Genomic DNA, 24,369 nt, shown 5'->3' on the forward strand with positions numbered 1-24,369 from the left:
CCACATCTCAACAAATGACCCAATTTCGTTCCTTTTTATGGCTGAGTAATATTCCATTTTATATGTGTACCACATCTTCTTTAGATGACATCTTAACTAAGTGATCAAATTTGTAATCACTGAGAGTGGAACAATGGCTATCATGTGCTCTTGAGATGGTGCAGTATGTAATACACAACATTACCTGTGAAGTATTTTTGCCAGAAGTCTTCATCCTGAAACTGTGAAGCCTTTAGAGGAACAAGTTAAATGACACTAGAAGGAAACAATCAGACTAATCTAGAGTGTGGACAGTGTGAAAGAAAACCGTAAGGGATTCTTCAAAATATCAATGTCATGAACAAACAAAGGTGGGGAAACTGATCTAGATTAAAAGAATTAAAAGAGACTAAAGAGACATGAGCTTGCAAAGTGCAATCTTTGTCAGATCTAGTCAGGAAAAATAAAACAGCTATAAAAAACATTTTAGGGACAATTAGGGAAATTCAAGCATAGACTGGATCAAAGATAAAATGAAGGAATTTTAAAAAAATGTGGTAATGGTGTTGTGGTTTTGTAGGAGAGTATCCTTAGGAGAAATATGCTGAAAGTTAGAGCTGAAGTATAATGTCCATAACTTACTTTCAAATGGTTCATCCAAAAAATGGCACATTTGTGTGTGTGTGTGTATATGCACACGCGCACGCGTGCATGCATGCGTGTGTAGAGAGACAGAGACTGAGAAGGAGAAAGCAAATATGGCAAATGTTAGCCATTGTTGAATCTAAGTGGGTATACCGTATATGAATGGTTTACTGTATTATTCTTTCAACTTTTCTGTCCAAAGTTTAAAAAATAAATTGAGAAGCAAATTTCTGAGGAAATATTTGGCAGTTAGCAAAAAAGCTTACATCTGGAAAAACAGAAGCTCTTTTATTCCTGATCAATCCTGTTATTGTAATAGGGGTACATCTATGTCTTCCCCAGCCTCCACATGAATGGCAGGGGCTGTGACTTACTTTACTTTGGACCCAGTGAACGTGAGAATGTGGCAATAAGATAAAGGAGATGTTTTCCCTGTGTGACTCTGTTTTTCTCAGGCAGAAGGGAGTCACTTAGGGAAAACATCTCACCAAGTTTAGTTTAGAATATTGAAAAACCTTTTTTCAAAGCAGACAAAGGTTTGCTCCAAGTTCCATGAGCAGAACCTAGAAATATTGGCTAGTCAGATGGGGAATGGAAAACAATGAGAAAGGAAGACAGGATCCCCAACAGTGCCAACTTCCCGGTCTTGAGAATGGGAATCTTGATTTTTACCTGGTAAACCAGACAAAGGATAATAAAAAACCAAGCTAGCATGAAGAAAATGAAATTAAAATTTGAGGTACCATTGTAGAGAATTCAAACATCCATGGAGGCTCCCACACTGCCAACACAATGTGAACCACATCAATTACTTCTTTTCTGTGAAACCATTCGAAGTTGAAAGCACAATTTTTTTTAGCTTAATTACGTGGTGATTAATTGCTTTAATTCTTAATTTCATCAAGCTAATATAGTCTAAACCATAAATTCTCTAAATAAGATGAGAAAAAAAATACAATCCAGGGCTTCCCTGGTGGCGCAGTAGTTGAGAGTCCGCCTGCCGATGCAGGGGACACGGGTTCGTGCCCCGGTCGGGGAAGATCCTACATGCCGCGGAGCAGCTGGGCCCGTGAGCCATGGCCGCTGATCCTGCGCGTCCAGAGCCTGTGCTCTGCAACGGGAGAGGCCACAACAGTGAGAGGCCCGTGTACCACCAAAAAAAAAAAAAAAAAAAAAAAAAAATCCAAAAATTGTATAAACAACTATTGTATAATGACATCCAAAAAATACCAAGGAAGATGAAAATTACATTTGACTAAGAACATATTTAGCACTTTCAATTTGATTTAACTTACATAAGAAGGTCAGAATTATCCTCTGGCTACTTTCTCTGATAAAAAGATTTCGATATTCATAAGACAACTCACACTTTGTAAAAATCTTCTGAGTGTTATTAAAGCCACGTGAAAAAAGCATGTACAAAACAATAATATCTTTGTCTGTCATCCACCTAGTCATTCAACAAATTTACTGAGCATCAGCTATGTCCCAGTACCACGCAAGGTGGTGAGGGTACAAAGATAGTTAAAGTCCCTGAAGGAACTCAGTCCAGTTGGGGCAACTAACCTGTAAGGAAATAGTACCATGAAGTGTTATAAGGATATTTTTGAGAGAGAGTGGTTCTTTCTCTTTGGACCAAGAAGAGAGGGCTGGTGGGGTTAGGAAGACATTACAGGGGATACGACGCTTGGGCCAAGTATAAGTGAATGTGCAGCAAGCAGTGGGAAAGGGAAGAAGGACGTTCCAGGCAGAGGGAGTGGCATGAGCAAGGACACAGTTACCTGCAAGTAGTGTGGCTTAGGTGACAGGGTGGAGGGAGGCACTTTTCAATGAGGCCAGAGTAAAGGAAAGCAGATCTGGGTGAAAGGATGATGGGTTCAGTGTTTGATGTGATGTTTTAGGGCCTGAGGTCCTCCAGGAGGAGTTGCCAGTAGACATTTTCAGGACTGCAAGAGAGGACCGTGTCCTAGCCTCACTTTACAGGGCCCTGCTCTGGCCCTCTTCCAGAGGCACACCTCCATACAGGGCCAAGGGGACCTCCCTACCCAGAGCCCATGCTCCCTCCTACTCAATACTCCTCTAGGTCCCCAGGATCACAGAATTCCTTGCTCAGATAGCACAGAGCCTGCTTCCAGTGCCTGTTCTGGCTTCCTTCTCAGGTCTACTCTCCAGGGAGCAGACTGTCTCTATAGGGTGCACGCCCCTAGACCCTGAGGGATGGTCGAGAAGCAGCTATTCTGGGGGCTGTTGATGGACATGGTTACAAGGACCAGAGTGAGTGCACATGTGGATGCCAGCCCCCTTGTAGTGTATGTTGGGGCTGACGGTGAGAGGAGAAACGGTGGGCTGTGGGTTAGAAGATGACTTCCTCACACTTCATGATCTGGTGTGGAAATCTGAAGTTCTACAATTAACCTCAGCCTTTGGGGTATTATGAAAGTTTATTTGTCAGGGGAGGAGGATAGAACATATTTGTTAGCTTGATTTGTAACTTTAACACATCTAACATATGCTGTAGAAGCCTCCGTTTGTACTCTTGGCCGAGTCCACGAATGTTAGGGTGGGCCTGAGCAGCTGGAAATACTGATCAGGATTTGAGAAGAGGCTTTACCTCGGGCCATCCATATTTGGGGGTGATCAGCACAGAGCCACTGCTGTGGGAGTGGGCAGGGTGCCAGAGCGGGTGTCAAAATTCACAGGAGAAGAGAGCCTTGGCCTAAACCTGGAGGCATGCCATCTTTTTTTTTTTTTTTTTTGCGGCACGCAGGCCTCCCACTGTTGTGGCCTCTCCCGTTGCGGAGCACAGGCTCCGGACGCGCAGGCTCAGTGGCCACGGCTCACGGGCCCAGCCGCTCCGCGGCACGTGGGATCTTCCCGGACCGGGGCACGAACCCGTGTCCCCTGCATCGGCAGGCGGACTCTCAACCACTGCGCCACCAGGGAAGCCCGGCATGCCATCTTTTAGGCAATAGGTGAAGGAGCCAGCCAAGGAGGCTGCAGAGAAACTACCACAGAGGTAGGAGAAATACTAGGGTAATATTCCAGAAGCCAAGCAAGAAGAGTGTTTCAAGAGGAATGGAATGGTCAATAATGTGGACAGTGTACATAAAGTGATCAGCACAGGGCCTGGCCCGTGGGGAGCATCAAATCACCAGTGGCTGTGAATGTCACGATGATGATAGAGGGGATGATGGTAATGACGATGTCTCTGTTCGTTTGTGCTTCTTCTCTCTGCTTCAAACACCTTTTCCTCTTTCTCCCCCTTAACCCAAATCCCTATGGATCACATTCTCTAGGAAGTCTTCCTCTTGTCTATTAGGTTGTCCTCCTATGTGCTCCCAGGGTCATTCTTATCAGCTCATTCTTCTCATTGCACATTTACAGCACATAATAGACTGCTGGTATTTATTGAATGAGTGGTCATGGTTTCTAGGGTGACCAACCTTCCTGGTTTGCCTGGGACTGTGTGGTTTTAGCACTGTAAGTCCTGTGTCCCAGGACACTCCTTAATCCTAGGCAAACCTATATGGTTAGTTACCCTAAATTGACGTCTCAATTTTTTTGAATGAATAAATGAATGAATGGCAGAGTGTCAATATCAAAGTTAATGACCCTCAACTTTTCCCGCACGTATATGAGCCTAAGCCCATTCAGTAAGTCTGGAGGATTCAGTGCTTTCCCTATACTCTTCACTCCTCATCACACTGAGGATGCTGTGGGCGAGACATTCTCATGACCTGGTTGGATTCCTGTCCCACCTGTTTTTCCCCATAGTCCTGGAAGGGGATAGCTTAACTTTCTCAACCAGGGCTCCTTATCTGAACCACAGAACAAGAAGATCATTTGAGTACTATTTTCTGAATTCTCTCCAGGTTGGCACGTTAACAAGTTCCATTCTACATGCATAGGAGAGAAGTTGATGCATACTGTTTGTGCCTTAGAGCATTTAGGGCTTAATTCTTTCACCTGTCAAGAATCACATAGGGCCTACAATCAAGAATGCCACTGTGACTGTCCTCTGCCCTTGTTCATAGCACAGCTGGCTGGAGGAGAGAAACTATGGGAAGGAAGTGTCAAAGGATGGGGCTTGTGTCATCTCTATTCTGCAAATTGAGGAACTGAGGCCTGGAGAGGAAGTGCATTCTCATTTTCCCAGGATGGACAAAGGTAGTAATATCTCACCAGACAGGAGAGGAAAATAAACAACCAACCACCTCTTAGGCCTTGATGTAATGGTGGTCACCAACTTTGCTTCTCAGTTGGAAGTTGCCAAAGTCAGGCTGTACTGTATGTCATCTTGTGGAAGATAAATTCTCTATAAATAAATTGATTTGGAACAGTCTCAAATACACAAAAACCACAATGGCTTTAAATGTACGTCTTGACTTTTTTTCTCATTTTCTTTCTCTTATTGGAGAGTTCAGCAAGGAAGTTTCTGCAAGAGAGGCCTTGCTGAAATTCAACCTAAAAAACCAGGAAGAACTCTTCTGTGTTCTCTTTAACAGACATATTTCATTACCAAATATTTGTTTAAAAGCTCCTTGATTCAATACATACGTCTCTAAGCATGCACCTGTATATTATACTCAAGCTTGTTATACGTTATGCATCAATCCTTTTAAAAATTCATTTTCTAGAAGAAGTGATTATTCGTTTTGTCATTCAATTTCCCATCATTAAAAATTTCATATGTAGAAGCACTGCATACTGATGGGGTAAAAAACTGTTATAGCCCTTCCATCTGAGGAAGAATCAGGGACAAATTTCTGAGGAAAATCTTGGAAAGACTTGGGCGCTACCACAATGGAGAGTGATGGAATGGTGGCCTTAGGGCTCTGTTTTCAGCTCAATTCTGAAGCAGAGGTACCCACTTTTAAGTAACATTCTCAATGGTACAGTGTATTTCATTTGTGGGGTAACTTAATTAAGCCCACCCACTCCGCCTGTGGAATCATTATATCACATTAGCAAGGACAATAGAAGCATGGGGGTCCTGAGTTTTTACTGAACAGTCATTCATCTGAAAGGAAGGTCACAGGGTTGCCAGTACTAACTGAAAGAGCACTTACTTTGTGTCTGATTTGTATGACTGAAGCAAAGAGAATCCATCTCCGGCCTAGTAAAGGAAATACTTTAGATGGCTTGAGAAAATGCCTAAACTGTTTAAAGCAGGTTAAATTCCACTGAGTCTTTCCAAGTGGGTGCAGATAAGCTGTTAGAGAATATCTTGGTCTTGCTGGGCAGGAAGGTGTTCTGGAAGGATCCTTCTCAGTAGGCAGATTTTACGTTGGCTTGCTGAAAATGCTGTTCACTAGGTTTCAAGCGTCCACATGGCTGTGCTTTTTACTGGAAAATTCTAAAGCCTTGATGTGGCCTAAGAGGATTCTTTCTGGACAGTGGTTCTACCATCCTTCTTGAGGAACTGCAGTTTGAGCATGACCCTTAGTTCCTTTCTAACTTCCCAGCACCCTCTCCCAAGATCGGCTGGCCCTGGTAATGCCAAACCACTGACACTCCTCCATTGTGCCATGCAATTGCATGCCTCTGGGCCTTCGGCTCTGTTCTTTCTTTCATCTAAACTTGCTTCTCTCTTCCTCACTGGCTTTTCACTTTTTCCTAGCCCATGATCATGTCAGATTCAATTTAGGAGTCATGTTCTTTGGGAACCCTCTTTGGAACCTCTGTGGTGAGCAAAGGTCCTCTCCTCTGTGCCTTCTAAGGCCCCTCTAAGGTAACAATGACATTATATTCGAATGAGTTTACACAGTAGGTAAACTATTGCTACTCGTTTGTTAAATATTCCAGGTTATGCACACCCTTGTTTATTTTGGGTGGGACCAAGGAGTTAATTTTTTTTTAAATGGGGGGAAATATATGAAACAAGAATGACAGAATGCTGTTAACTGGTAAAGCTGAGTGATGGCTACTTGGTTAAGTGATGGTTATACTTTTCTCTCCACTTGTATATAGCTTATGTCTAAAGTTTTCCAAATAAAAAAGTTCAAAAATTAAAAAAAAATTTCATGTGTGATAAAATGCACATAAAATTTACCATCTTAACCATTTTAAAGTGTAGGGTTCAGTGGCACTGAATACATAATGTTATTCAACCATCACCAGCATTCATCCCAACTCTTTTCATCTTGTCAAACTGAAACTCTTATCTATACCCATTAAACAGTAACTCCCCATTCCCCCTTTCCCTGACAACCATCATTCTACTTTCTGTTTCTGTGATTTTGACTATTCTAAATACCTCACATAAATGGAATCATACAGTATTTGTTTTTTTGTGTGACTTATTTCACTTAGCATAATGTCCACAAGCTTCATCCGTGTTGTGGCATATTACAGAATTTTTAAGGCTGAATAATATTCCATTGTATGTAACAACAAGCATATACCACATTTTGCTTATCCATTCATCCACTGATGGACATTTGGGTTGCTTCCACATTTTAGCTATCGTGAAGAGTGCCATGAACATGGGTGTACCAATATCTCTTCAAGATCCTGCTTTCAGTTCTTTCGGGTATATACCAAGAAGCTGACTTGCTGGATCATATGGTAATTCTATTTTTAATTTTTTAAGGAACTACCATACTATTTTCCACAGTGGCTGTACCATTTTACATTCTCACCAACAGTGCACAAGGGTACCAGTTCCAAAGAGCTTTTATGTGGCTTTAGAAATGTTCTATTAAATCTGAGAGGTTAGCGACCCAAAGGGGCAAATTCATTACGAAATTCATTGTGACCATATGTATTATGGTTTTATTATAATAATCACTTGTTGGGTGCCTACCCTGTGCCAGGTACTTTAACATTTTACCCGAACGCCAGTCTCTATATGATTCTAATTCTTACAATAATCTTTCAATATAGGTATTATAAAACCTCCATTTCACAAATGAGGCTAAAGATTAAACGGCTCATCCAAGGTCATACATCTAAGAAAGTGGCCCACGATACTCATAACCAGGTCTCACTCCAAGCCAGACCCCTATTATTCCACAACATCAAGTGGCTATTGGGAGTGACTAATCCCACAGAATCCGGGATACTGCGCTTTTTCAGTGATTTTTTTTTTTCCCCGGTAAATTACCCCAGACAAACGCGGCGAAAGGGAAGTATAAACGGAAGACCCTTTCAGATTAGTCAGCTGAGCAGGTGCGTTCGCCCTTACTCAGATATTCGGGTTTTGTGAGGGAGTAAAATGGTAAGCGTGCGGCCGCCACGAGGCCAATAACCGAAGCTGAGAAAAAGAGCGCGGGGTAGGGGTTTCACTGGGTCTTTCAGCTTCATTCTTAATCGGCGTTTTCGTAGACCCCTATACCAGGAGCGGGAAAGTGTGCGTACGACTGTGAAGAGAAAGGATGGGTGGAGGAGGAAGACTCTCCAGCCAAGCGCAATGCAAGCGACTCCGCCGCCTGGCGCAGTTGCCAAGACAGTGCGGCCAGGGCAGCAACGGCACAAACGGCAGAAACCTCACCGCGTCCCGGCGGCGGTGGCTGCGAGCCCCAGTGACGCATTGCAGGTACGAACCAGCCAATCAGAGGCCGGTTCAACGATCGTCGAGTTACGCGTCACTACCACGATGCTCTTCCGCGCCGCAAAGTAGCGCCTCTCAGGCGAGACTCCACCGGCCCTTCAACGGCTCGCTGGGAAGCGAAACCCACTTACGCCATCTGTTCGCCCCCCTCCCTTTATTTCTTGTATCGTCGACCACACAACTGTGGATAAAGTGGTCTCGAGAGGAGTTGGAGTGGAGGGGGTTGGCCGGGACTCGTTTGTGATGTTCCGTTATCTGGCGTGCGGCGGAGGGATCTGGCGGAGGGAGGTGTTTATGAGGCGCTGGGGGCGGAGGGGGAGAATTAGTCCGTGTGGAGCGAGCGAGCTGAGTGGTTGTGTAGTCGAGTCCCGGAGACCGGTAGCGCTTGCAGCATGGTGAGTGCGTCGCTAAGCTGCCGGCGCTCGGCCTGTGGGGGGAAGAGGCTGAAGCGAATTGACGAAAGAAAGGGAACTTGCCACCCTCACACCCTCCAGGAATGGTTTTCGCCAGGGGGATGGCGCACATGAGGCTGGGGGCGCCCGCGGCCGTTGTGTCGCAGGTGCTTCCCCACCCCCATTCTCCTCAGGGAGGTGTCCCCTAGTGTACTGGGGGCCGGGCGCACCGCCCCCGGCTCTGCGGAGCTCCTCAGGGGCTGGATGAGGATGGAGCCCGGGTGGGGGGCAGGTCGGCCTCCGGGGGAGGCGAGAGTGGAAGGGCGGGGGTGAGCCGGAGCGCAGAAGCTTTGGGTCGGGCATCTCGAAAGGTCAGCCCGGGGCCGGATTCAAAAGCCCAACGGACGGTTGGTGCGGACGCCAGGAAGCGCTTTTGTCCGCGCGCGGCCGCCTTGCGCCGAGGGGGCGGGCGGGAACGCGCGAGGCCGTCAGCCCGCAGCCCCGCGGGTCAGGCCGGGAGGGGGCGAGGGGCGGGCGCGCTCTGTGGGCCGAGCCCGCGCGGCGCGGGGAGCGGCCGGGGGCGGGGCGGGGCGGGCGTGGGGCTGGGGCCGCCGCCCGCCCGGCTAGGCTCGCGCCCCAGCTGCTGCGCTGGCACCTGCAGGACTGCGGAGGTCTGGGCGGCCCGCGGCGCTGCGAGGCCGGCCGTTCCGGCATAGGTTGGGGAGGGCAGCCTCGGCAGGTTCCCATCCCCCTCTGGCGGCGCGAAGGAAGCGGTGAATCCTGATCCTTTTGCTTCCTCTGCGCCTTGAGACCTAATTCCACCTCCCAGGCTGGACATTTAAAATTAAAAAAAATTTTTAAAGTGGTTTTGTCGTTGAAGGAAATGGCTGTATATCTGAAGTCAGGCGCAGCGTCCCACTATTCATCTCGTTAGAGAAAGCCAGAGGCTTCAGCTAGGGTCTGAAAGGCGTTTCCTGTTCACCTACCGAACGCCAGCTCCGGGGTGACTGTCGTTCTGTTGTGAAAGTCGGTCTTACTCTCCTGTAACAATTGGAAGGATGCTTTTGAGAAGGGCCCCAGTCCTCTTCTTGAGTGCGCACGTGCACGCCGAAATGTTAAAGAACCACTACCACACACAGTGTTGCCCCGCTCCAACCCCCTTGAAAATAACTGGTATTTCCGTAGAGAAAGTGCCAGCTATCTAACGTGCAGTTCACTTCATTTGTACAGTAATGGCTGTCAAAGACCGTCGTGAAAGAATGGGAACAGGGAATTTTAAAAAGCATTTTCCTGTCACTAGAGAGCGGAACTCCAGTTCTTTCCTGTTTTTTTTTTTTAAAAAAAACAACTAATGAGGGCGGTAATTTGCAATACTTATTTTGTCGTTTTTTCTGCCAAGTGGTTACGGGAGATGGGTGTGTCCAGGAGGCAAGGTGACATCTTAAACAGTTGGGAATCCTTGCCAACTGAAACCTCCACCATGTATGGGTGTGGGGAGGGGAGTTCGCATTTGTTTGATGTACTCTTCCATCTTGATATTCTAAATTATTATAAATTTGAATGTGCTGGTTGAGTTTACTTTTAGGTGAAACAGGGTGTACACTATAGGCATGTAATTAAGATTCAAAATTGTGGGGTAAATTTTTTTTTATTTTCTTTCTCATATGAAAGGTAAGGTTTCTTCCTGATCAGTCTGATAATTGAATCAAGAGCTCAAATGGAGTGTCTTGGTGAGGCATAGAGTTTGTATCTACCCTTCGGGGTCCTTTGCCAAGGGTAGGCTTTTGTAGTTACTGTTCACATCATTGATGTTTGGCGCGGGGGGGGTTCAGTTAAATTGACAGTCATTGTTAACTAATTTGGGAATTGTCCTCAGGTAATTTTATAATTATAAGACCTGACGATTTAAAATTAGGACTCTGTAAAGTCAGAGAATGAACATGTATTTGATGTGGAAGTGGAATAAGTTTGCTCACATGGCTCTTGGGTTTACATATAGTTGATGGCTTGTTCGTTGAAGGGAGATTGATTGCATTAAGAAGACTTGAGGCTGGGGTGATAAGTAAAAGATGTGAAGAGGTAGAAAATTTGGTCACTTCAGTCTAATTAAATATCCCATCGAACAGCAAGATGATCTGTTTCTACTAGACTGAAGAAATTCACCAAGGCTCTATTAAAATATAGAAAGTTCTAGATTCGGCTAGACTGATCAAATTAGGCCTTTAGTAAAGGTAATTTTTAAGAAGTAATATCTAATAGCGTTTTCTCTTTGGGGCCAAGATGCCGTATAAGTGCTGTTCTATCAGAATGAAAGGTATCTTAAACTCTACTGAGATTGCTTTTGATATAGATAAAACAAATACCCTGATTTCTGAAATGGTAGAAAAATTTTTACTTATGAAGCCTTTGTTGTATCTAAGTAGCACTTGGAGTAAACAGGAATCAATGAAGGGTGGAAGTTTGTTTCATTTCAAGCCTATGGACTGATAAACTTACTCTGATATAAATTTTGGATTATTTTTATACCACCTTTCACTAGATAATACTCCAAGGGTATCCATACCTACTTTTGAATGCCATTTGGGAAATGTTTAATAGGTATGTAATTTCCTTAAGGTCACACATGTAGTCTAGATTAGTAGTGTTTTTCTCAGTGTTGACAAATCACCTGCATTTCTCCAAAATGCAGATTCTAGTCTAGTAGGTCTGAGGTGGAACCTGAGAGTGTACTGATGCTTGGGAGCTTTCTCTAGAGTTGACAAGAGTAACAGGAAGAATTACAACAATATTTGTATTTGTAGAAACAAAGGAGTAAGAACTAGTCATCTCTCTAGTGAGTTATTTACTGAGACAAACACACATTTTGATGAGCTTGAGTTTTCCCAAAAGTATAATTCCTAGTTCTTCTACCAAGAAAATGACTCTCTCCACAGACAGAAATAATGAACCAAATTTATTTGTATTTCTTGGAAAAGGCTTACAAATTACAGTGCTAGGGAGCTTTGTGTTCTTGCTTTTAGTAGGTTTTAATCTGAATGTTGCTGATAAAGATTATTTTAAAACCTTGAACTCTGGGTTAGTAGTAAATACAAAAAAATTGTCTTTAAGTTTCCTGAAACATTACAAGCAATATCCAGCACTTTCAGGCTATGTAACTTAGTCTCCTGTTTATTCCTTGAAGCTCATTTGTGATCTTTACTGAGATCGCAGACAGGATGGTGTGGGGCCATTAAAATTTTGACTTTTCGAGCAAAATTGGATAATTTTAAAGTTTTCTTCCTGAGGCCTTCTCAGCTTTCATACAAATGAGTCTTCTCAAAATCTCTTCCCGCACAACTTGTCGAGAGAAAAATCCCTGCTGTTTCTGCACGTAGCAGTCATTCCTTCAGCTTTCACATGTGCTGCAGTGTCTTCCACACATTTGGTTTAACTAGTCCTAAACTGATGTGTCTTGCCACATCTGTCCGTGGGCTTGCACCTTATGGTTTCAGTTTGTGGAAGTAGATTTTCTCATCTTAAAGTTAACATGGAATGTGGTGAGGTTGCTGTAAAGGGCTTGATAATGCCCCACCTGTCTGCCTTCTGTGTGGAAGTTGACCTAGTCAGGTTGGTGTTTAACATTACATTGTAGGTTCTTCGGTTAATTAATTTATATAAAATAGTTATCACTGAACTCTTTGGGCTAGCCCTTTACATAGCTTCTCACTTACTGTGCACAATAACCCTGCAAGGTAGGTATTAATATTCTGTGTCACAGGTGAAGTTGACAATGAGAGGTTGAGTAACATGTCCAAGGTCACAGCTATTGAGTGGCAGAGCTGGGATACTAGCCTGGTGATGACTCAAAGCACCATGCTTTTTTCTTGCACCATGCCATGTTGCCCTTCTTTCAAAAATGATAGACGTCCAGCAGAATGGAATGAGACTAGAAGTAAATCATCTATAGCCTCTAACAAAGTAAAAATTAACTCAGTGGATTTACAGGGTTTTAAATCTTATTCCTAGAGAAAACAATCGACTGATTTTATACCAAATACTTGGAGGATTGGGATTTGTAAGGAAAAAAGTAGATAATTTTTATTTTATAAACTTCTGCATCTGAGCTTAATTATTGGCTCTTCAGTTTTAAGTTACTAGACTATTGGCTTTTTTTCTAAAGCAACGAGTTGAGTTTGCATCAAGGTCAAGTCAAAATTGTTTATCAGGGAAAGAAACTTCTTCTTTTCTGGGTTTCTTCTCAAATGTTCTCATGCTGTCTCCTAGAGAAAAAAATGTGATGCTATCCTGTATTAAGGTTTTATCCTTTCCAGGGGTGTGTTCACTTAAAATGAAGGAAACCAGGCAGTGTTTATTATTTTTCTCATACCAATAAGTGAATGGATTAATCATAGTACACTTGACTTCCGTAAGTAGGAATATTAGATAGGAGGCTATTTCTTGTCAGTGTCTCTGGATATATGTACCAATAAGCAATGAAATGTCCAAGGGTGAAGGCCACATGAAGAACAAGGAGGCATGTTATTTTGCAAATATTTTTATTATATTATGGTGTGCTCTGAATTTAAAATTGAAGGTATTGAATATGTCTGACACCTTAGTGTTTAATTCTGACTCTACTAGTTTTGTACTCCTGCTCACTGAAATTTAACCTGAGCCTTTCTCCCCATCTGTAAGATAGGGTATTAATGATGATATTAATACCATTAAGGGTTGTTGTGAAGATTGAATAAAAACAACATATATAGTGGGTTTTAGCAAGTGCCTGAATGTGTTTTTTTTTTAAGTAAAAACAAGTAACGTTTCTCCATTTGCTAAAAACATCACAAATCTTATGCTCACTTTGGAATTTCAAACATCAAGAGAAAATAAGTAGCTGGACTTTACATTTTGTAAGTAATGTACTTCAGATATTCAGAATCCTGGATTCTCTGCAGTTGCATGGCAGGTGAGGAGGAGTAAAAACTGGTACTTTTCATGTTGCTCCAACCAGGACAGCTTGGATTTTTGTCTTTTTGGTAGTTTTGCTTAGTAATTTTGTTGTTATTGTTGAGGTTTGGAAAATCACATATATGTCCAAGTGAAGTATTTAGCCACTTACAGGGGAATTTTAAATGTAGTCCTTGTTCATTATTTTTGATTCAATGGAGATTTCTGGTATTAATGGTTTGTATTTACCTGAGGAAGTGAGCTTAAGTTTAGATATCTTAATTTTGAAAAAGGAAACATTTCTATTGGATCTATCCTTGCTTTAGAAGAATACCAATTCCAATTAAACTTTCTAGTGTGCTAGATTTGCTTTTTAAAAATTTGTGTAAAATTAGACTTTCGAACATATTCTGAAATATTTTCATATCTTAAACTTGGGGGCGAGTTAGCTTAGCTTTGAAGATAAGATGTGTGCATTTTCTGCCCACCTGTGTTTGGTACTAAGGAGTGTTGAACTAAAGTTTATGGAACAGGGTGAACCTTGAATGTTTTTTTTGTTCTTAATATTTATTTATTTATTTATGGCTGGGTTGGGTCTTCGTTGCTGCATGCGGGCATTCTCTAGTTGTGGTGCACACAGGCTACTTTTCATTGCGGTGCACGTGCTTCTCATTGTGGCAGCTTGTTGTGGAGCACGGGCTGTAGGCACGTGGGCTTCAGTAGTTGCAGCACATGGGCTCAATAGTTGTGGCACACGGGCTTAGTTGCTCCGCAGCATGTGGGATCTTCCTGGACCAGTGGTCGAACCCTTGTCCCCTGCATTGGCAGGTGGATTCTTAACCACTGCACTGCCAGGCAAGTCCCACCTTGAATGTTTTTAAACTTATTTCTGTAAGTGTTAAATTACATACTCTTAAGCCACTTAACTATTTCTTTGATCTCTTTGTAGGCTGACCAGCTGACTGAAGAGCAGATTGCAGGTGAGAAATTACTTACTAGATTATACCCATCGGATTTTATTATAAATTGATTCGCTGTTCTCAAAATAAGGTACTTGTATGACAGAATTATCTTTGATCTATGTAGTAGATGGTAACAAATTGAGTGTAATACAGTAATTGAACCTACTCTGGCAAGTGAGAAAGTAAACTTGACTATGAAAGATGTGTGGGGCTAACTGTAATTAAAGACATGTTTTTAGGTTATGTGGATATACTTTTGAGCCTGGTAGGGGTGGTCTTTGTTTTTCTTAGAGATTATCTTGCTGTAAAACATGAATTCTGGGCAGTTTTTAACACTTCATATCAGTCTCCATAGGAAAAGAGGCCAAATAATAGTTAATAGGTAACTAGAAATGTAAAATCAGAAAATGAATGTTGAATTTACCCTGGTTTAAAGTAGCTAATATTTTAACTTTAGAATTGCATATATGGTCATTCAGGGAATAACCATTTCTCTAGTAAAAGTTAGCATTCTACTTTACAGATGTAGTAAGTTGAACTTTATCTTAAAAAGCAGTGACAGCTGTTGAAATCAGTTTTAAGTTTTGCATCCTTTGATTTGCTATGGAAGTATGTGAAATTGCTACATAAAACTTGATGAGATGATGTTAATATGCCGAACCATTAGTACTTTTGATTTTATTCTACTACTTTGAGATGGCTAGTTAACATCAAAATGTTGGGGAAACTTAATAAATGGTGTTTTGTTTTTTTGATTGCAGTGTTGAAATGCTTTTCAAACTCTATTCCTTGACTTTGATTTATAGACTTATTAACAAAAGCATCAAGCAGTTTTGGCTGCGATAGTTTTCCTGGTAGGCAAGGAATTTCAAGAGCTCAAAATCACTAAAGCTTTTTTTTTTTTTTTTTTTAATGCTAGAATAAACTGAGAAACCCAGTTGGAACTGAGCTATGTAGCCCATTTAAAGTAAGCTCCACCCCTCATACACAAATTTGGTGGAGCCAGAAATCATTAGTGTCCTCAAATACTCATCACAAAATAGTATTTGCTAGGACTGTGTAAAGTAGAAAGCTATTAGCATTAAGGACCAATTTAAGCAGGTTTTATTTTTATTTCTTACTGTGTGCATTTGACTTAAACTGGGAATTTGCTTTTTAGGGTTGGTAAACTTGCATGTATAGGGTGTGTTGAAGTAGTCAAGCACAGCTTTGGAAATAATTTCTTTCTTCATATATAAGTGTATTGATGAAATGTAGATTATTCTGAAATAGTTTTCTATATAATGTCTTGAGGAAATGACTTGGGGTATTATTTCCACTCTTAAGTTCTTACCTTTTCTAATACACCTGTCTTTGCCTTTCATTTCTCGGTTGTCCGAGTCAGGTAGTTCTGCATGGCACAGCATGTTCACTTCAGGATAGAAAATGTATTCCTCAAGGTGCCAGTCACATAGTTGATGCTCATTACTCCTCTCCCAAACACACATGCAACTCTTTTAAAAAGTAGTTTGTGTCTGTTAATATAAGAGGCTCAATCCTCTGGCTGATTGCATTTTTGTAAAGAATACTTGTAGTTCATGGAACATTGTCTTTAAGATAAAGTCTGTCTTTTCATTGGTTCCTATCATACAATTAAATTTCTAGTGAGAGTGGTAGGAAAATCTATTTTAGGTTCTTTCCATACCCTGCCTTTTCCTAGGCTTTTAATAAAGCTGTTCTTGGACCCTAGGTTTAGTAAACCTTTAAGGTAGAGGAGCCAAAGCTTTTATGCTATTAAAATAAAAATCCTGTGAAATTGGGGACCTTTTTATTTTCTCTTGTATCCCCAGTACCTCCCACACAGTAAGGACTGAATAAATATTTCTTTTTTGCCATTTACAGTTTTATTAAATTCCCTTAAACTTTGAATAAATACTTCTTTGAATAGATAAATTTTCAAAGAGGTGTGCCACACATATATGTCCTAGAACAGTACCTACCCTATTCCTAAGAATTATTCTGCCTCCTCCCAAAGTCCCCTCTTAATATCTACCTTTGAGGTGAAGGCAAAAAATATTTTTAATCTGGTAAATTGTAATTGCTGGTAACCAGTTAATATCTTAGAGTCTTAGCTCTACTTGTGCTAACAAGCTTCATACATATAATGCAAGGTTGAATATACTAAGGTACTTTTTCAGTTGGCTTTATCTTCACCTGATAATCATTACTACTTCAGATTTGAAATTCCTCTAACAGATAACTTAGTCTAGAAAAAAGTATGCTTATTGTTTAGGTGAAGTTTCTAGAGTTGTTTACGTTACCTTGGTCTTAAAGAGCAATCCAGAACAGTCTAGTGTGACATCACTAACAAGTTAGTTTTGTTGATGACTCTGCCATGATGTCATTAGTTGTTGGTATTTAATATTTAAAGGAAAAATGTAAAATAATTTTTTTCTTTAAAGAAATTTATGCCTAAACCATTAAACTTTTAAAGTTCAGTGTAGGGATAAAACTTATTTGATAAAAAACTAATCTTACTCAACAATAAAGGTTTGGTACATGGCCTTTAAAGGATTAATAAGTTTGGAATTTTTATAAATAAATAGAAATTGATAAACAGGCATTTGATTTTTCTTGTGATTGTTTCATGATGACCTGTTTTAATAGAATTATAAGTTTATGTAAAAAATATTTAGAAAGGTACCCTGGGGTTGCTAATGAACAAATAAAACAAGTAATAGTATGATTTCTGAAAGTTTCAACTTGGGCATAACTAGAATGGATTTGGGGAGGTTCCATCAATTATGTTGAAGATAGCTGTTCTGTGACATTCAGGACCTGTTTTCTTACGTGAATTGAGGTTTTGACTCCTAGGTTTATATTCAACTCATTCCTGGGAAATAACTGTTTAGAATGATATGCTTCTATACGTTAAGATTAAACTGTTCTGAAGCACAGGTGGAGAGCTATAAAAGCAGGTGAAATAAAATTGTACTTTTCAGTTTATTCTTATTTTAAGTTTTTGCAGGTGTTTCTGCCTCTTTAGTGTAAAAATACAAATAGAGATTTGGAATAAACCTTGACCTTCAAAGTATTTTTATTCGTTCCTTTTTGTATGCATGAAGTAAACACTAGTTACAGCATAGAAATAGTTTTATTTTCTGCTTTTCACTTATTCCAGCAAATATTTTAAGAGTTATTAGATGTTTAAACTTCTTGAAATTTAGAACACACATACATAAACTTATGGCATGCATCTTTCAGAATTTGTCCTTTAAGTTAAATCACGTAGTAAAATGATTATGGCTAGTTATACTGGGAATTTTTGTACATGATGGTGGTGTTACACGATAACTGTATTATAGCAGAGAATGTAATGTAAATAAATATAAATCTCTAAGTACTATAATTTTCTTGGAGCCTAAGTTATTAGGTGATATATGCTACTGTGTTCCGAACCTAATAGTTTATATATTTCTAGACAGTATTTGTACATCCTGTTTTTTTAAAAAACCTGAGTGTAAAATGGAAATGTTTTCATCAAATTCTGCTATTTGTAGGACTTTGATTTATTTTTGTCATTGGGTTGGTCTAGGTTAGTACTGCATATTTTCATAAGATCAGTCAGTAGTTTGGTACTAAGCTTCTGATATCAGGTGAGTTCCTCTGAAGACAAGTAATATTTAAATGGAGTGGAATGTTTAGCACTCAGTAGTAGTAAGTGGCACTTACTACTTACTGAGTGTAGCGAACTATAACTAGTCAGTGATACCTGGTCTAAAGCTAAGCAATTAAAAGAATCAAAGTAGAAGAAAATAGTGTGATAATCCAAAAAGGTAATAGGACTCAGGTAGTTGTGTGGGTAATTTTAAATAAAGAATCCATTTGGAGGCTATTGTGATAGTCCAGATAAAAGATGATAGGGTCATTAGCCAAAATGTTGGATGTAGAGATGAGCAAAGAATCAGGCAGTATTTAAATAGCAGAATTCAGCAGGCCTTGACAGGTTTCAGGGAAAAAGAATTAAGGTGGCTTTTGTTTGCATTCCTAGGGTTGCTGAGGAGTATAGAATTGATTTTCATTAAGTCTTCCTTGAGGTCAGCCAGGGAAGATGTCCTGTAGGAGTGAGAAATAAAAATATTATGTTGAGAATGATGAGTGGACTAAAGATGTGAAGTCTTCATTATTAGTGGGCATAGATGAAATGGCCAAGGAGAGAAAAAAGGATAAGAAAATTGGTCACGTCTATATGTAAGAGACAAATAGGAGCAAGACCCTTTGGCAGTAGGAGGTAGAAGGTAAATTACTGTTGTGAAAGCCAAGAGAAGTTTGAGAGTTTTCCAGTGTAGCTGTGGATGCTGCAGGAAAATGAGACCATCTTTTTCTCGACATTTATTAAGTACTTATTTGCCAGGCATAGTTCTAAGTGCTTTACCTATCCTAATTCTTAAATTTAGGAAGTAGGTACAGTTATCCCCACTTAACACACGTGAGAAAGCTGAGGCAGAAAATTTGCCCAAGGTTATTTATATTACTAGTAAGTAGCAGAGCTGGAATTTTTTAGCCCAGGCAGTTGAATTCCAAAGTCCGCTTTTAGCTTCTGTGCTGTATGCTTTTGTGTTTGCTTGCTGACTGGGCCTAATATCTTTGCTAGCTTTGTTAACTAGCTCACGTATATGCCCTTGCACTACCAAATTAAATCTCTGCTTTAGTTTCTCTATATTCAGGTATTCTGGACTGTTGCTCCAGTAGCTTTCCATGTAATCTAGTGGTGAATTGAAAGCAACATAATTTCACAAGAAGATATAAAAGATTTTAGGCAATAATATATCTCACTCTATTATAAGCTTGGGATTTTGTATTCTGAAGAAAGGTCTAAATTTTGTTTTCAGTGATACAGCTCTTAGTTAAAACTGGCCATTCATATCTTGATCATCCCATTGTTAACATCATTATAGATTATTTGGTCCCTTCTGTCTTCGAGAAAAGGAAGCTGGCCTATTGCAGGTTGTTCTGAAATTTAAATTTTTTTCTTTTTAATTTAGTAGGTGATTAAATAGACTTAATTTAAACTTTGGGGATTACTGTAAGCAGTACAGTTGCTATATAGAAGTATGTATTTAGTAACAGTAGTTTTCCTTTTCTATTCTGAGTGTAGGTTAGATCTGTAATTTTGAATTGTGTTCCACAGAGCAGCTTCAACAGAAAATAGAGAAGCCAGTCATCTGGGGCTTTGAGTGTTTTCCTCTTTCAACAATAGTTTGACTCTTATCTGGACTACATTTTGAAGTTCCCTGTAAGATTTTAGATGAAAAAACTCTCAGATCAATACATGAGCATATGATTAGCTAAAAATGTTTGAAATACCACAAGGTTTCCTCACCTAATCCTTCAGGAATCAAAATCCCATTTCAGGTCCTATCTCTCTGTATATGTTTGCTTTGACGGTTGATGAATACATTTCATTTAGGAGGTTACTTTTTTATTGTTAACCTGTACATTTGGATTGTGGTCTCTCTTTCAAACAGAATTCAAAGAAGCTTTTTCACTATTTGACAAGGATGGTGATGGAACTATAACAACAAAGGAGCTGGGAACTGTAATGAGGTCTCTTGGGCAGAATCCCACAGAAGCAGAGTTACAGGACATGATTAATGAGGTGGATGCTGATGGTAAGTCTTTTTAGTTTCAGGGTTTGGGAAGGGGGAGTTGGCATTTAAGTTCTGTTGTAATGTTTCAACTAAACAAACCATTTCAGGTAACGGCACAATTGACTTCCCGGAATTTCTGACAATGATGGCAAGAAAAATGAAAGACACAGACAGTGAAGAAGAAATTAGAGAAGCATTCCGTGTGTTTGATAAGGTAAGTATCCAAAGACTGGATTTGTTCAATTTTAATTTGAGGATAAAAAGATATCAGGACCTCTTAATCTGTGAAGACTTGTTTTTCTGATGATTTACCAACATATTTTAATATCAAGCAAAAGCTTTTTAAGAATTCAGTGTAGATGGAGGTTTCCTAATAACATATATATTGCATTAGTTTTGTGGCGAAAGAGGCATCACTTGACTTTGGAACCAAGAAATTGTGATTTCAATATAGAATATCCTGCTTGACTCTCAGTGACATTTAATATATAGGTCAGCTATTTGTAAACTCTCTTTAGTTTGTATAGATTACTAAAGTATATTTTGCTCCCTAATGTGAAGTTTAATAAACTTCTATTCCAACTCGTTACGTCTATAATTTTGCTTAGACGTTTTACTACATTTTTTTGTAGGATGGTAATGGCTATATTAGTGCAGCAGAGCTCCGCCATGTGATGACAAACCTTGGAGAGAAGTTAACAGATGAAGAGGTTGATGAAATGATCAGGGAAGCAGATATCGATGGTGATGGTCAAGTAAACTATGAAGGTAAGTCTTTCACTGTCACTGCCGTATTCTGTGTTTTGACTTTAAGGTAGAGGTTCTTGTTAGGTATCTGATAGGTCAAAATTAGTGACATTCCCCCCACCACCAGAATTGGAGATGCTAAAACAGTTACTGATATTTACCAACCTTTTGCTATTCAGAGTGTTGTGCACAGATTAGGCAACATCATTGTCACCTGAGAGCTTTTTAGAACTATTTATTATCAGATCCTGTCCCTTTACTTAGAATCTACATTTTAATAAGATTCCTGGGTGACTTCATAATGCACATTAAAGTTTGAGAAGCACTACACTCCAAATTATGATAAAACAATTTTTGTTAACAATTGTGGAACAGTGTGAAAAGCTTCTTCAAACTTATTTCAAGATCCTGAAAGTTAAGGTGACTTTCTTTCATTGGATTTTCCTTCCCTCTAATTAGCTTTAAGTCTAAAATTATACATGCTTCAGTTCAGAAGTATCATATGTGATATTGAACTAAGAGCAAGAATGCTTTTTATTTGTAATAGCTTATCTAAAGCATTAATTTGGTTTATTCATTAATAATCATAAATAATTTTGGTTTTTGAAGGTCCAGCCTTGGCAGTAAACTAGCTTTCTTCTGTACTTCATGATAATTTTGAGGAAAGAAAGGGGAATGGAGACTGCTTAGTGATTGAGTAAATGTGATTGGTTTTGTCAGACTTTTGCCATTGACTCAACATTTTTGTGTACTTCTGACTCAACATTTTTGTGTACTTCTTTTTCAGAGTTTGTACAAATGATGACAGCAAAGTGAAGACATTGTACAGAATGTGTTAAATTTCTTGTACAAAATTGTTTATTTGCCTTTTCTTTGTTTGTAACTTATCTGTAAAAGGTTTCCCCCCTGTTGTCAAAAAAAATATGCATGTATAGTAATTAGGACTTCATTCCTCCATGTTTTCTTCCCTTATCTTACTGTCATTGTCCTGAAACCTTATTTTAGAAAAATTGATCAAGTAACATGTTGCATGTGGCTTACTCTGGATATATCTAATAAGCCCTTCTGCACATCTAAACTTAGATGGAGTTGGTCAAATGAGGGAACATCTGGGTTATGCCTTTTTTTTTTTTAAGTAGTTTTCTTTAGGAACTGTCAGCATGTTGTTGTTGAAGTGTGGAGTTGTAACTCTGCGTGGACTATGGACAGTCAACAATATGTACTTAAAAGTTGCACTATTGCAAAACGGGTGTTTTATCCAGGTACTCGTACACTATTTTTTTGTACTGCTGGTCCTGTACCAGAAACATTTTCTTTTATTGTTACTTGCTTTTTAAACTTTGTTTTAGCCACTTAAAGAAAATCTGCTTAATGGCACAATTTGCCTCAAATCCATTCCAAGTTGTATATTTGTTTTCCAATAAAAAAATTACAATTTACCCAACTGTTGCTCTGAATCTGAGTCATTTACTTAACTTGAGGTTAAATAATTTTGAGAATCAAGTGGGGAGGTGGTTTCTGCTTGGTATAATTTAAGTTTAGATAAGTAATTTTTTTGACTACTTAAGACTGTTTGGTTTTTAAATTATACTTCCTTCAAAAGGTTTAAGTGGAAGATTAAGAAACGTTTTATAAGTGTACCTAGCATGGGGACTGGCATAAGGTAGGTGTTCAGTGTTGCTGCCTACCTTTTTAATATATTTTTCAACTTTGGCATTTGTTTATCCATATAGACTTCAGCCATGCAGTGATTTTTTTAAATGTTTGTGTTTAAAAACACAAAAAATCCAAATGGGGGGTGGGTCATTATGTTTTGCCTCTATTTTTTAATGTTTTACTCAGTGCTTTTTAATTCTACTACCAGAAAACAAAGGAGAATTTTCAGTTGTGCCTGCCTGTCTGCAACATACTTTTACAAATAAGGTATCTTTAGTAGTGGATTGACAGTAACTAAACCTTGTTTTAGTATATGCTTGCTTCTAAACTGTTGCTTTCTCTATAAACTACTCAAAAGGTGGTTATCAGGGTTTCTGTTTTTCTAACTACCTTTTAAATACTTAAGGAAAGATTGCATAGCAAAGCAGAGCCAAGATTAAAACATTTAAGTATAATTGTTACTTGATTATTACAGCCACAAGGTTTTTAATTTCCCAGGGGCGCAATTTGTTTACTGTGCATCTTTGACTATTTTAATATCACTGTTATTAGTTCTACAGGAAAATGGAAAACTGGATGGTCAGTGAAGGAAAAGAGTTAAGTATGTTTTAGGTAGGATGAGGGAAGTTAACAGGAATTGATAGGCAGGCAGTACTAATTAGGAAGAGCTTCATTAGATAAGAGTTTAGTCAAAGGTGGGAGAAGATTCATGTGTCTAGCTGTTGAGGCACAGTAATCTCCAGAATATTAAACATGGGCTTTGGAGTTTCATTGCAACAGTATTCAGATCATTGCTCTGTATAACTTTGAAGAGATCAGTATTACCTGAGCCTCGGTTATCTTACCTGTAAAATGGGTGTGATTTACCCAGCTGGTTTCTAACTTTGTTTTTATAATAATGTTAGGTAAAGCACTTAGCATAGTTCCTGGTGTTTGCATTAAGTGTTCAATCTATGCTGTTAAATCAGTTATGATCCTTGTAAAATGAGGGAATTGGGCAAAGTTAATATTGGTGCTTTTCCAGTTCCAATAGTTTGAAGTGAAGTTGTTGATAACAAGGTGGAAGGGGAAAACACGTCTTTGGGGTACTTTGTGTATCATGTTACTGATTTTATATTCTTGTAATCTTCATGAAAATCACACAGTAAGCATTACATAATCTTAAATCAGGACTATAATTTTAAAACCTTATCTTCAAATCTTACCCGTATTACCTGTTTTATATTAGCATCATGGTAATTGATGACTCTTTTCCCAAATACTGTCTGTAGTATGTTTGCTTTCAGATGATTCTAACCTAAACTATCACTGTTGCAGTTAAAAGTGATCCTGGAATATGTAGAATATGAAGTATTTTACCTAGAATTTTTATTAAAAATCTGATGCGTAGCAGAGGCACTGTTGATCTCTACGAAGTATAGTCTCGTATTTGCAAAGAGAAATGGTTCCTCCCTTTAAAACTGCTGTAATGATAACCTGAAAATAAATCTTAAACTTTTCTCAGTGATATTATGCAAGACAGTGTTTTCTTAAGGGGACATTTTGTTTATTCTGCATACTTAGTCTGCTTTATTGGTGAAGTCCTTGAAATCATTTACCCATGCTGTTTCTATTTTTGCGATACCCAAAACTATTTTCTCATCTAGGTGTTTCCTTATATTTCACACTGTGCATGGGTTTCTGGACTTCTCTGTACCTTTCATCATATTCAGTCTCTAGGGTACCAGTCCCTAGTCTGCTGAGCCAGTTTTACAGGCTGAGCCAAAATAAGAAAATGAAATGAGGCACAGTGACGGACTGGCTTAATCAGTTTTGTGAAAGTTCTGTTTTTTTACTTGTCTCTTGGTCTTACTTTTTCAGTTTTTGATTTCAAACCTGGT

At 39.4% G+C, this 24,369-nt stretch overlaps 1 protein-coding gene across 1 annotated transcript; it reads left to right on the top strand.

Annotated features, from left to right (window-relative positions):
* Positions 1-8,466: 8,466 nt before the first annotated feature.
* Positions 8,467-22,277, top strand: CALM2 (calmodulin 2). The gene is made up of 6 exons (XM_060168785.1): positions 8,467-8,571; positions 14,444-14,474; positions 19,964-20,107; positions 20,194-20,300; positions 20,719-20,854; positions 21,621-22,277. Exons 1-6 carry the CDS (start codon positions 8,569-8,571, stop codon positions 21,647-21,649), a joined length of 450 nt encoding a protein of 149 aa, XP_060024768.1. The 5' UTR covers positions 8,467-8,568; the 3' UTR covers positions 21,650-22,277.
* Positions 22,278-24,369: the final 2,092 nt, after the last annotated feature.

This window comes from Lagenorhynchus albirostris, chromosome 13 (assembly GCF_949774975.1).
Source record: "Lagenorhynchus albirostris chromosome 13, mLagAlb1.1, whole genome shotgun sequence".
Taxonomy (NCBI): Eukaryota; Metazoa; Chordata; class Mammalia; order Artiodactyla; family Delphinidae; genus Lagenorhynchus; species Lagenorhynchus albirostris.

What these genes read in the sequence shown, in the direction of transcription:
- CALM2 (XM_060168785.1), top strand. An exon ending in GACTGAAGAGCAGATTGCAG is followed by an intron (nt 14,475 to 19,963) that starts GTGAGAAATTAC and finishes TCTTTCAAACAG; the next exon opens with AATTCAAAGAAGCTTTTTCA. An exon ending in TAATGAGGTGGATGCTGATG is followed by an intron (nt 20,108 to 20,193) that starts GTAAGTCTTTTT and finishes AAACCATTTCAG; the next exon opens with GTAACGGCACAATTGACTTC.